At 43.9% G+C, this 11,698-nt stretch overlaps 2 protein-coding genes across 4 annotated transcripts; one reads left to right on the top strand and one right to left on the bottom strand.

Moving 5' to 3' along the window:
- Positions 1-895: 895 nt before the first annotated feature.
- LOC120657291 (50S ribosomal protein L29, chloroplastic-like) lies at positions 896-2,579 on the bottom strand. Its single transcript, XM_039935581.1, has 2 exons — positions 2,129-2,579; positions 896-1,241 (listed from the first exon to the last, which is right to left on the bottom strand). Exons 1-2 carry the CDS (start codon positions 2,468-2,470, stop codon positions 1,098-1,100), a joined length of 486 nt encoding a protein of 161 aa, XP_039791515.1. The 5' UTR covers positions 2,471-2,579; the 3' UTR covers positions 896-1,097.
- Positions 2,580-6,125: 3,546 nt separating this feature from the next.
- On the top strand, positions 6,126-11,238 carry LOC120657290 (DIS3-like exonuclease 2). 3 transcript variants are annotated; one of them, XR_005668120.1, is made up of 7 exons: positions 6,373-6,774; positions 6,863-6,916; positions 7,005-7,070; positions 7,992-10,202; positions 10,293-10,364; positions 10,449-10,918; positions 11,061-11,238. XR_005668120.1 is itself a non-coding variant. In XM_039935579.1 (6 exons), exons 1-6 carry the CDS (start codon positions 6,373-6,375, stop codon positions 10,848-10,850), a joined length of 3,207 nt encoding a protein of 1,068 aa, XP_039791513.1. In that variant the 5' UTR covers positions 6,126-6,372; the 3' UTR covers positions 10,851-11,238. The 3 variants fall into 3 exon arrangements, 2 of the variants coding, with proteins under 2 accessions (XP_039791513.1, XP_039791514.1); XM_039935579.1 differs by having other exon boundaries at positions 6,126-6,774; positions 10,449-11,238; XM_039935580.1 differs by lacking the exons at positions 6,373-6,774; positions 6,863-6,916; positions 7,005-7,070 and adding an exon at positions 7,100-7,267 and having other exon boundaries at positions 10,449-11,238.
- The last annotated feature ends 460 nt before the right edge of the window (positions 11,239-11,698 follow it).

The raw sequence follows: 11,698 nt of genomic DNA, 5'->3' as shown, positions 1-11,698 counted from the left end.
CACAAGAGAAGAAAAGAGCACCATTTTCAATTGTTCAATAAGATATGAATTGGGTTAAAATTTTACTGCCATTCCGACTAAGTTATTGTATAAAGTTATCTGGTATAAACCTTCAAATTCAAATATATTCCTCATTTAGCCTAATAACCATTCATAGGAGCGACAGAATGGTTCCAAATAAAGTGAGCAATCTGGACGTCGTTTGGTAGATCAATATTTGCAAATATGCTTTGACAGCTACTTAAACAAGTAAGAAACATTCTCTCACTTGTTACAAACGAACAAAAATTAAGCAAATATGGGCGTTCAAGCCTTCAAGCAGACTGAAATGCAACAAATTACCTACTTAAAAGGTTACCAGGTATCAATTTTGAGCAAACATACATGGTTCTCTTCCCTCGCTTTTTTCACTTTTAGTAACTTTTTTACGGTGTTAGGTCAGCATAGACACAATTATTTGCTTATGTTCTATTGACACTTTTTGATATAAAAGGAATATTTATGGACCACTATTATAATTGATAACTGTTACTACATTGCTCATTCCCAATATCTGGTGTCTGAAGCTCCACGGATGACACTGTAGTACTCTACAACTAATGGTCTTGTATGATCAGTTTCACCAATTGGATGATCTGAACATGGAGGTTATTCTTATAATCCAGCAATAGAAACAGTATAATGAACTGGTACGATCAGAAACTATATTGGAAACTACTTCTCTAGCCATTAAAATAGAGGTACCAAAGCCCTCAGGTTCTATTCAGCATGGCAAGAAACTAAGAAAGCATGTACTTTTAGGTGCAAATGATTTCCCATTCTCAATTACTTGATGGCATACACTTCTAAAATGCAGTTTCATATGTGAAGCAGATAAGAAAATATACCAATAACACAGGTGACAGGTAGAAGCATAAATTCAAATAATCAAAATTTACAGAAGAGATTAACAACTGAAATTCAGGTTTCGGTAGAAATACTTAGCAGAATGTTAATACTGAGTACATAAAAATGAGATAAGGGTTGAAATTACAAAGGAACCTTCCCGCTACACTCACATGAAATGACTTTTGCAGATTTCCCTCTTTTGCTCCTTTCTACTCCTCTTTGTTCTCCCTTAGAGATGGTGGTGGTCTAACCACAATGCTCTGCTTCCATTTCCTATCAAGCTTCCTAGACAATCTCTTGTTGATTCCTTGTTCAATTTCCCGCTCTCTTTTCACAGTTAACATACGAGCTATCTGAAGTAAATATAAAAACATGAGTAAACATACAACTCTAAATACATATGGCTAGTTGAAAAAAGAAATGAAGTGTAGGAACTGCAAATCAGTATTAAATTGATAAATTGCTTTGGGAATGCTATCTCCATTGATCAGGCAGATTATACGAACAGAGGTATGGATTAATATGCGATGAATTGTTTGTTCTAGGTGTGCAGGTGCCTAGAGTGCAGTGAAGAAGGTTTAAAGCAGGTGCTAAGTATGATACCCAATCATCCTATATTAAGACATGTTTCTACGCCATGCAAGTATTTCTCGCATACAGTGAACATTGTCCATACCATTTTCTGGCTTACAAGATTCTTTTATCTGCATTTAGATGTCCTAGGAAACAAAAGTTCTACTCATTTTCAATGCAGATTGTAATATAAGCATATAAAGATTAAGCTTTGGATTATCCTTGAGATCAACTAATACAAAAGTCAGGCTTTGGAGTTGCCACAGTGGCATTATAAATCATAAGTAAAACTAGTAAAATTTTAACTTATATCATAGTAAAATTCCACCCACAATTGCAAGTAACTGCAGGTGTGAAGCAGCAGCAGCTTGATATCATATTAATTGATCAAGTCAGGAATCCATTGCTTCGTTGCGATTGCAATGACGCCACGAATTGATTTATTCTAAAATATTTAACACTGAAGCATAGATTATAATTCAATGCAACAGACTGTCAGGTGAGCATATCGAGCAGACCTCTTCAAGCATCCAACGCTTGACAAAATAACTACCAATCTGTTCTACATAACTTCACCCCATTTCCACCATCGATGATAATTCCCCAAATGAGATCAATAACTTCAGAAACAAATCTCGAACGATAAAGCATTGAGCGAGCAATATACCCTCTTGCGCATGCGGCCGAACTCGCTGTTTTTGAACTCCTGGCGCGCGGAGCGCTTGAGGCGGAGCAGGAAGAGCTCTCCCTTGAGATCCACCACCTCCTCCTCCAGCTGCTCCGTCGTCACAGCACGGATCTCCTCCAGCTCCTGCTCCCTCTTCGCCATCGCCACCGCCGCCGCGCCGCGGCGCTCCACCGGTTGCGACGACACAGTCAGTCCAGGGAACCGCGTCGCCTGGGCGGCACCTGAGCGGGGGCCGAGGAAGGCCGTTCTAGGTGCGGGTGCACCGACGGCGCGGGGAGTGGAGGTGAGGGGCGACGCCGCAGCGAGAGACATTGTCGCCATTGTTCTTCCCGCAGGGCTCGCGTTTTCGCTATCGCAGTTTGGGCTCGAGGATAGGGGGATGATGGGGTTTATCTGGTTGTTCTCGGTGGGCTGGTAGCACCAATCTTGAAGCGTGATCCGGTGGCTACTGTCTTACTTCCTTCAAATACTCTTGTACAGGCATACTTGCGTTTTAGATAAAAATAAAAATTCACTGCAGCGAAGCTCTGACTGCCTTGAAATTATGAAAATCGTACACCTAAAATTGTTTCACTATAAGCTCATAAAATTGCTAGATAGTGTTATTGTATTCTAAAAAACATTGATGATATAGGATACTCTTCGAATTTACGCATTTAGCATCAAAAGTTGAATACTTGAGTATTGTAAATATAGATATGGTAATGATGCACCCATTTCATGATTTAGTGTAAGTTTAGGTTAAGAAAGTTAAGAGAATATAGTTTGCTCTTACCTTCATTAGGGCATTCTCATAGTTGTAGAGCGCTAAAATGTGATAGATAAAAGAATCAGTGCCTTGCAGTGGTTTACTTATAAATTTGTTCCATATGACATGTATAGTATGGAAATAAATGGGGATTATCGTTGATACAAGCGGGTTTTAGCCCAGCTGGTGGGAGTACGATCAGAAAACCATGGCAGAGCCACAGAATTTTTCTTGACCTGTATGAGAAGATTTTCTTCTTAGTGCAATGTTGTGGAGGCGATCTCCCCCGCAGATCAAGTTTTTTAGGATTATCATTAACGAAATACACATAAATTGCAAGAAACTAAAAAGAAAACAATAATTGGATGAACCAACAAGATATGTTTACTCAACAATCAGTGTAATTAGGTATATCTTAAACATCTATACAAAATATGCCAATCGTCCCGCAAATGTACTAAGAAAGGAGTACATACAAACAACTCTTATCGTATTAGAAGTGTAAAACACATCATAGGATAAGGTCGCTCTCAACGGGAGTTTCGTGGAGAGTTTCATAAGCATTAATTTCAACTACATATTATTATTTTTGCTGATTTGGTAAGGTATTTATGATGAGAGATAAGGAAGAGTTTCTTTATATGTGAGAGAAGTTCCATCCTCATGAAAGCTTCTGTGACACAGTTACCTAGTTCAAAATTTAGGTAACTGTGCCTTTGAAACTCCAAGATTGGCCTAACAAATAAAAAACTACATAACATGAAGATGAAACTTAAAGAGTAAGGTTTCATGCCAAAAAAAATCACATGACCTCATGTGTAATTAAAGTAACAATATATCTAGTATATTGGTGTGTGCAAAAGTGTAGACCTAGAATATAAGTATTGATTAAAATCCAACTCTTCGGGCTATTTGTTACTCTGTTTCATCAAACGTGTTGCGAGTGCCAGGCCAACCGTCCGAATGTCTATTCATCGTGCGACTAGAAGTAACCTCAGGTCCGTGCACCGACGCAGCGCCCGTCGGCCTGTGCATCTGTGCACGAGCAGGCCCAACACACGCAGAAAAATTAGGATCTCGACTGGGAGAGCACGGACGCCGAAGCCCATGAAGATGAAAGTAGGATTGGTAATGGACTATGATTATGATTCTAATGATTTTTTCTCAATCCTCTTAATTTTAATTTTTAATTTTTAGCACAAAATTATATAAAATTAGAGTCAAATTCTTAAATTATTATCTAATCTAAAACTTGAAGCCCTCTTCACCACGCTAGGTGAAAGCGACGCGTCCTTGCACAAGGCGGAAAGCCGAGGCAATAGTTAGTCGGCGCGCAGGCAACCCTACCCGCCGCCGACCAATAGAGATGGCAGCGGATCGGGTTCGGTGTGGGTATCCGCGGGTTCCGGATTTTCGGGTTTCGGGTTTGGTGTTGGTTTTTCGCCCACGGTTTTCGGGTTCGGTTTCGGGTTCGGTTTCGGGTTTTGGTTTCAACCCGTGGATATCCAATGGATATCCGAAATAAATTATTTAGAATTAAAACTCATGTTTTATAATATATTAATGATAACTTATTTACTTAGATTATTAAATTTATTGAAAGTTGACTCATGAAAATATTTGGCGGAATAGCCATTGTGGCCCTCAAACTATGACCCAAGGCTCAAATTGGCCCCTAAGTATCAAAACGACCAATTTAGCCCTTAAACTTCTGATTTCCAACTCAATCTCCTCCAACCCCCTTCATTGCTGGACACGTGTACACTTGTAGATGCAAAATGATTGTATTGCCCTTCCCTAATTCCATTATCCTCACGGCCTTATCCTGATAACGGCGCCCCTCTTCTTTCTACAGTAGCGGTGCCCGTCCCTCTCTGCTTTGCTCCAGGAGGCGCCACCCTCCCTGCCTCGCCCCCGGAGGTGCCCCTGCCGGACCTGCCGTCGATGCCAGGGCGCTCGTGGAGGTGAGCCGCCGGACCACTTTTCCCTCTCCCTCCTTCATTTGCTTCATTCGATTTGTCTCCCCCGTTTCCCAGGAGGCGCCGCCCTCTTTGCTCGCCCCAGGAGGCAGCAGCCGCCGCTGCCTGAGTTGAATGGATGGAGCTAGGGATGGGAGAGGGAGAGGTAGAGGTAGAGGAAGAAGGTGGACGCCCAGAAGAGAAGCAACGGTGGATCCCGGAGCGTCCAATTCCATCGCTCATGAACCGACGGCACGAGCAATGGAGGTGAGTAGGATTTGGGGCTACGGTTGATTTGATTTGGGGATTGCTTTAATTTTTGTTAATCATTCATCGATTTGGTGCAGCTTGAAACACTTTTGGAACAACATTTGGAAGGAATTGTGGTGAGGACTGGGCTAACATGCCGTCATGGATTGGCCCCAATTTTGTGTTGTTGTTGGTCTGGTCCAGATGCAGATAGAAGGTTTATGGCGTGCTCCCAAGTTGAGTAGCCATGTGATTTCAAGTACTGGATAGATGAGCAATTTGAAGGAAGAGCAAAGAAGGTGATTCAGGACCTTGTTTCCATGAGGCACAACATGTCCGAGCTGTACCATCAGTCAGCCTCCACCAACAGAAGGGTGCGCCCCCTGCTCTCCTCCCTAAGCCAAAACCCTAACCTAACTTAGCAGCCGCCATGGAGAAGGATGAGCCTGGTCAGAAGGGGCGACAGGGAAATGGAGGAACGGCAGACAGGGAACACCGTGAAGGGGCACCAGGAAAATAAATCAGGAAGGGCAGGAGGGTCATTTGAATGGGCAATGAAGGGGGATGGAGGAGATTGAGTTGGAAATCAGAAGTTTAAGGGCTAAATTGGTCGTTTTGATACTTCAAGGGCCAATTTGAGCCTTGAGTCATAGTTTGAGGGTCACAATGGCTATTCCGCCAAAATATTTATTATTTGTTGCCTCTTATTTATACATGTGAATATGTGTATATTTATCAACGGATTTCGGATATCCATTCAGATTTCGGGTATCTGCGGATTTAATTTTAGTGATGGATTTCGACCCAAATCAATTTCGAATTCAAATTTTAATTTTGAATGCACAAATATTCCACCCGATCCGAACTCGAGCCGTTACCATCCTTACCGACCAGCCTCCATCCAGCTGCCGTCCTCGCCCCGCAAGCCGCGAGCGTCGGCCCGGGCGCCAATGCCAACACGTACTCCCCGCGACCGCAAGCCACGGCAATATACCAAAGCCGCCCTCGATTATACTACCGCCACCGCCCCCCACCCGCTTCGCGAAGCAACACATATCCCCCCCTCCTCGTCATCCTCCTCCCGGCCCTCCCCTCTCTTCTATCCCATCCTTCCAGTCCCCTCCTTCCTCTCCCCGCGACCCGACACCTCGTTTTTTCCCCCGTCGGTGTCGACGAGGAGAGCGGAGGGCGCCCCTGCCAGATCTAGGGTTCCCTCGCCGCGCGTCCTTCGAGGAGAGGTAGAGAAAGATAGCGAGGGAGGCTGCGTCATGAGGGCCACCGGGGAGCACACAGCTGCGGTGCCCATCCCCGCCCCGCCGCCTGCGCTCGCGGCCGAGGAAGCCGACAAGGAGAAGAAGAAGAACCGCCGCCGCCCCGCGCGGCGCTCCAAGCAGGCGGGCGCGGCCCCCGTCGCCGCGCCGCAGGGCCCGCACGCGGACGCCGCGGCGGGGCCGAGGTCGGTCAGATCGATGCCGCCCATGCATGTGGGCGGCGGCGCCCGTGCCGACGCCGAGGCGGAGGCGCCCGCGGCGGGGACGAGCCAGTCCTGCCCCCTGCTGCCCACGCCGAGGCCCGCGGAGGCGCGCGATGCGAGGGCGGGCGCGGGAGCTCCCGGGAGGCGGTACTTCCAGCCTCACTGGCCTGAGCGGGCCGTGGAGGAGGCCGTCAAGGTATTTTCTGGTGCCATGCGAGGTCTGGAGCTGCGTGGCTCTGATTTTGCGTGAACTGACACACTGATTTGTTGCCTTTGCTACGCAGAGAGGGCATGCGTTCGTGGGGAAGTTCCGGGTCAATGCACACAGCCGAAATGAGGCAAGCACGGCTCCATGCTCTGGTTGCTAATATTGTGTATTGTTCCCTTGCAACTGTGTGGTAACATTTGAGTTCTGGGATATTGCAGGCGTACTGCACGATTGATGGCATCCCGGTGGATATTCTCATTACTGGGTTGGCGCAAAACCGATCGGTATGTACTCTGCATACATGATGCACTAATGTTTTGGTGTATTGCAAAGGCGCTCCATAAGGCAATGTTCGTGGGTACTGGATATTGCAAAGACAGGATGTCACTCTAAGCTTGTGTCTGCTAACTGGCTACCCTATCAGGAGGAATCAGAAACACGTCCAGATTTGGCACTAAATGTCACTTCAGGACAAATTTCAGTACGATGCTGTTGCGACTTTCCTAGTTTCCTTCTTGTGATTTAGCATCGTCAATTGTCAAGTTTTTTGTCATCACATGTTAGAGAACTGGGCATATCTATTTGTAGTTGTACTGATAAGAACTCATGACTTCTACACAATATGATGGCTACCTTGCTCCCTGCACAATCCAATGAAGCATGCTATACCTTTTTATACTCTTAATGTGCTTTCATTCCTGTTTAACATAGTCAGGACAGAACCAGCAACTAAATGGCATTCTCTTGGAATAACACGTGACCATCTTAATTCCTGAGTTCGTGGATTACACAATAGTTCTTGCTTTTGGAAATGATTCAAATAAAGCTGCATTACATGCTATATGATAATTTCGTTGGTTTTTAAAGTGTCCTGTTGAAGATGTGGTGCTCTTTTTTACCCTTTTCCTGCAGTTAATTTTATCTTTGTTATTGCGTGCAAGAGTCTTATTTGTTTCTTTACAATAGTCCTAACAAGATTATGCGACCTATAGAAACAACTAATGCTATACATACTTTGGCGATATGTATATGTATGTCTCATCTTGATGTGTTGCCATATGGTTTGTCTTGTAAGTGGTCGAGTTCTGCTCGTCTGCAGTTCCTATAAAATTCTTCTCTCTTGCTGTGCCTATTTATCCACGCTTGGTGAATTTATGAATTTACAAGTTGCAGCATATCATGTTATCTCATGAATTACATTGCAGGTTGAAGGAGATCTTGTTGCTATCACACTGGATCCTGTTGTTCAATGGACTCGAATGAAAGGACCGAACGCTACATGCAACTCTGCGATAGGAGGGGATTCTGTGGTCCGTGAGATTGGTGAAACAAATGGGAATCATAATCGGAAGAAAGGACAAGCAGATGCCGGCTGCAGGTTTGAAAATTGCAGTAATGGCGTACCTGATTTGGACAGGATGCATCTCCATCACAAGAACAGCGGTTTTAGTCAAGCTGTTAAGTGTGAAAATGGGAATGCTACTGTCCTGAAAAGTAACGAGAGAGACTTTAATGATGGAAAGAGTGAGACTGCAAGAGCATTACAAAGGATCTGTGCCATGATACACACTCACCCAGGCAGACGCCCTACTGGGAAAGTATTATCAGTCATGAAGAAGTCCCCACGCCGTGATGCCGTTGTAGGTTTCCTTGCTTCTTTTCCAGAGTTTCCTGATGGAGAGCAGCAGAAGAATCAGGTGGGTGGAAATATGATGAACAACAGAGCACAATCGGCTGTTACAGGCTTGATTTATCTCTTGCCTACTGACCCCAAATTCCCACTGATGGTTATTAGTGTTAGCACTTTGCCAGATAGTGTCAGACAGAGGCTAAGAGAAGGTGATGCAGCTGTAGAGAAGGAATTGGTTGCTGCACGACTGGATGAATGGAATGAGGAAAGTCTCTATCCATATGCTCATGTTGTACGGTTCTTGGGAAAGGGTGGACATGTTAAAACACACATGGATGCTATATTATTTGAGAATGCTATATCTGATGCTGAGTTTTCGCCAGAGTCCTTGGCATGCCTTCCTGACAATTGTTGGAAGATTCCTCAGAAAGAACTTGAAGCAAGAAAAGATTTGAGGAAGGTCTTGACTTTTACCATAGACCCTCCTACTGCATCAGATCTTGATGATGCTATATCAATTGAGATACTCTCAGGAGGAACTGTCCGTATTGGGGTTCACATTGCAGATGTTTCTTACTTTGTCCATCCAGAGACTGCGTTAGATGCTGAAGCTCGAAGTCGATCTACTAGTGTTTACACCTTGAAACGTAAAATGTCAATGCTGCCTTCAAGACTTTCAGAAGAACTGGTTTCGCTTAATCCAGGTGTAGACAGGCTTGCCTTTTCAATCATTTGGGATATTGACCCTCATGGGAACATAGTAAGTCGTTGGATTGGTCGAAGCATCATCTTTTCTTGCTGCAAGCTGTCATACGATCTTGTGCAAGATTTGATTTGCAGTGACGCCAGTCAGTCCGAATCTGCTGTTTCTTCTCTTCAAGTGCATGGTATATTTGAGCGAGTTGATGTTATCAAGTCACTTCGAGGCCTTTATGAGGTCTCAAAAAATCTGAAGGAAATTAGGTTCAAGTGTGGAGCTCTTTCTCTTGACACTGCAAAGCTTATGATCTTGTTTGATGAAGATGGGGCTCCATGTGACAGCTATCGCTATGTTAGGAATGATGCATGCTTCATAGTTGAGGAGCTAATGTTGTTAGCAAATATGTCAGCTGCAGAAGTTATATTGAATGCTTTCCCTGATTGTGCCTTACTTCGTAGGCACCCTGAACCTAATTTGAGGAAGTTCAGAGAGTTTGAGGCATTTTGTGCTAAGAATGGTTTTGAGTTAGATGCTTCATCATCTGGTCAACTTCACCTTTCACTTTCCAGGATAAAGGAAAAATTGCAAGATGATCCTGTTCTATTTGATATTCTCATGTTTTATGCTTCAAAGCAAATGCAGTCAGCAGAATACTTCTGCACAGGGGACCTGATAAGCAAGAAAGATGATTGGGCACATTATGCTCTGTCTGTCCCTTTATATACGCACTTCACTTCACCGCTTCGAAGATATCCTGATATTATTGTTCACAGGATTCTGAATGCGGTAATTGAGGCTGAACAAGTGTATATGAAGCAAAAAAAATCTTCCACAGGGCGAAATGGAGTCAAAGCATCTTGTGAATTGATGGATAGATGTTTTACTGGCCTCCAATTTAGTAGGGATGCTGCTGAATCTGAATGCGGGAAAAAAGCACTTTCTGCTGCAGCCAAGAAATTTAAGGTTCCTTCCTCTGAAAATCTCGGGGAGGTTGCTGAACACTGTAATGAAAGAAAGTGGGCTGGTCGTCGTGCAGAAGAAGCTGGACAGAAGCTCTATATGTGGGCTCTGATAAAGAACAAAGAGGTAAAACCTGGTGCACCACCATTTCCAGCTTTCCAACAAGTTAATTTTTCTGTAATCTTTATTTTGAAATGCTGCTTTTTTATTTTGCAGATTGTGGTCTGCAATGCTAGAGTTCTGGGGCTTGGACCAAGATTCATGTCTGTTTATGTTCCGAAGCTTGCGGTATGAATTTTCGCAAATCCTAATCTAAAAGTAACACCTGCTTCATTTTCTTTTTCACCATTTTAATGTGGTTTTATGATGCAGATGGAACGAAGGATATATTATGATGAAGTCGAGGGTCTAAGCGTTGAGTGGTTGGAAGCCACTGGAACGCTAGTGCTTGATGCATGCAGGAACAAGCCTGCTCAAAGGAGGGGAAATCAGATGAAGAGCAGGCCGATTGAGGAAGTCGCGATGGTGGTGAACCCTTCAGAGACGATGTTGTCTGAAGAAGATGAGGAATCAGGAGCAGCAGAAGCTGGCGGTTGCACTGCCAAGTCTGTTTTGTTGAGTGGCGACGCAGTGAAAGCTCCGGCCGTTCCAGCTGTTCTGCCCCTGGTGATACATTACCTGAGCGACATCCCTGTGGTTCTTCATGCAACTGGTGGTGACTATTGTGCGGTGGACATTGGAGTAAGACTGTACATGGCGTCATACTTCAAGTGATAGGAAACGTCCCATCAAATTGGCCAATTTTAACAGTTTCTCAGTTGAACAGAAGTAATAAAATGACGGTAGGCAAATTTCAGACTTAGTTCTGTAGATATTAGCTACCTTTCCAGCTCAAAAAAAAAAAATCCAACCCTTATCTGTTATTTACCACCTATGACATTTGAGGGTCACGCAGAGTCAAGTCGCTGCCGTTTTTATTTTCAGGCTGCTTGATGAGGTACCAGACTGGTGGAAGAGTATTTTCATAGTCTAGTGATTTTGTTCTACCTTGTGAAAACCACCTGAAGTATTTTTTTTACTGGTGGGGTTCACTCAGATGTTGGATCTGTTGCATTGTTACTTCGAATAATAAAGCTCTCTTAGCGACTGCCCATGTTCTTCATTTGTTTCATGAGGATAAGACATTACATACTGCAGTTCCTATGAATGAAGTTGTGGTCTTGTTATTATTCCATGCAGTTGCAGTCAGATTATGTGGATAACTCAGAAATGCTGAACTTGTCCCTTGGTGCAGAGACTACAGAAAAATTCTCTTTCTGGATAAGGAAATTTTATTATATTAGATATTCGGTCACACTGCTTGCATTCATCTAAAATGATAATGCGGCGTCTCTACTGCGTAGCCATTTTATTTATTAGATATTCGGTCCGACTGCTCTGACGTTGGCGTAACGTAACCACTCAGATTTACTATATTGGATTTATAGTTGCACTTGAATTTATTATAGATATTCCATCAGACTGCTCTGAGCGGAGAAGCGGAGCTTCCAAAGATTGTGGTCCTAGCAACTAAAATTCAGAAAGGCATATACTCCCTAGGCATATACTCCCTCCGTTCTTAA

The sequence above is a fragment of the Panicum virgatum genome, chromosome 1N (genome assembly GCF_016808335.1).
Source record: "Panicum virgatum strain AP13 chromosome 1N, P.virgatum_v5, whole genome shotgun sequence".
Taxonomy (NCBI): Eukaryota; Viridiplantae; Streptophyta; class Magnoliopsida; order Poales; family Poaceae; genus Panicum; species Panicum virgatum.
The sequence above is the reverse complement of the archived record's forward strand: the minus strand, read 5'-3'. Positions and strand labels throughout refer to the sequence as shown.

Bases quoted from the DNA above. Each gene is read 5' to 3' on its own strand.
- LOC120657291 (XM_039935581.1), bottom strand. From the start codon at position 2,470: ATGGCGACAATGTCTCTCGCTGCGGCGTCGCCCCTCACCTCCACTCCC. The intron at 1,242-2,128 runs GTATATTGCTCG...TATTTACTTCAG, and splicing joins TCGGCCGCATGCGCAAGAGG to ATAGCTCGTATGTTAACTGT.
- LOC120657290 (XM_039935579.1), top strand. From the start codon at position 6,373: ATGAGGGCCACCGGGGAGCACACAGCTGCGGTGCCCATCCCCGCCCCG. The intron at 10,203-10,292 runs GTAAAACCTGGT...TTTATTTTGCAG, and splicing joins CTCTGATAAAGAACAAAGAG to ATTGTGGTCTGCAATGCTAG. The intron at 10,365-10,448 runs GTATGAATTTTC...TTTATGATGCAG, and splicing joins TTTATGTTCCGAAGCTTGCG to ATGGAACGAAGGATATATTA.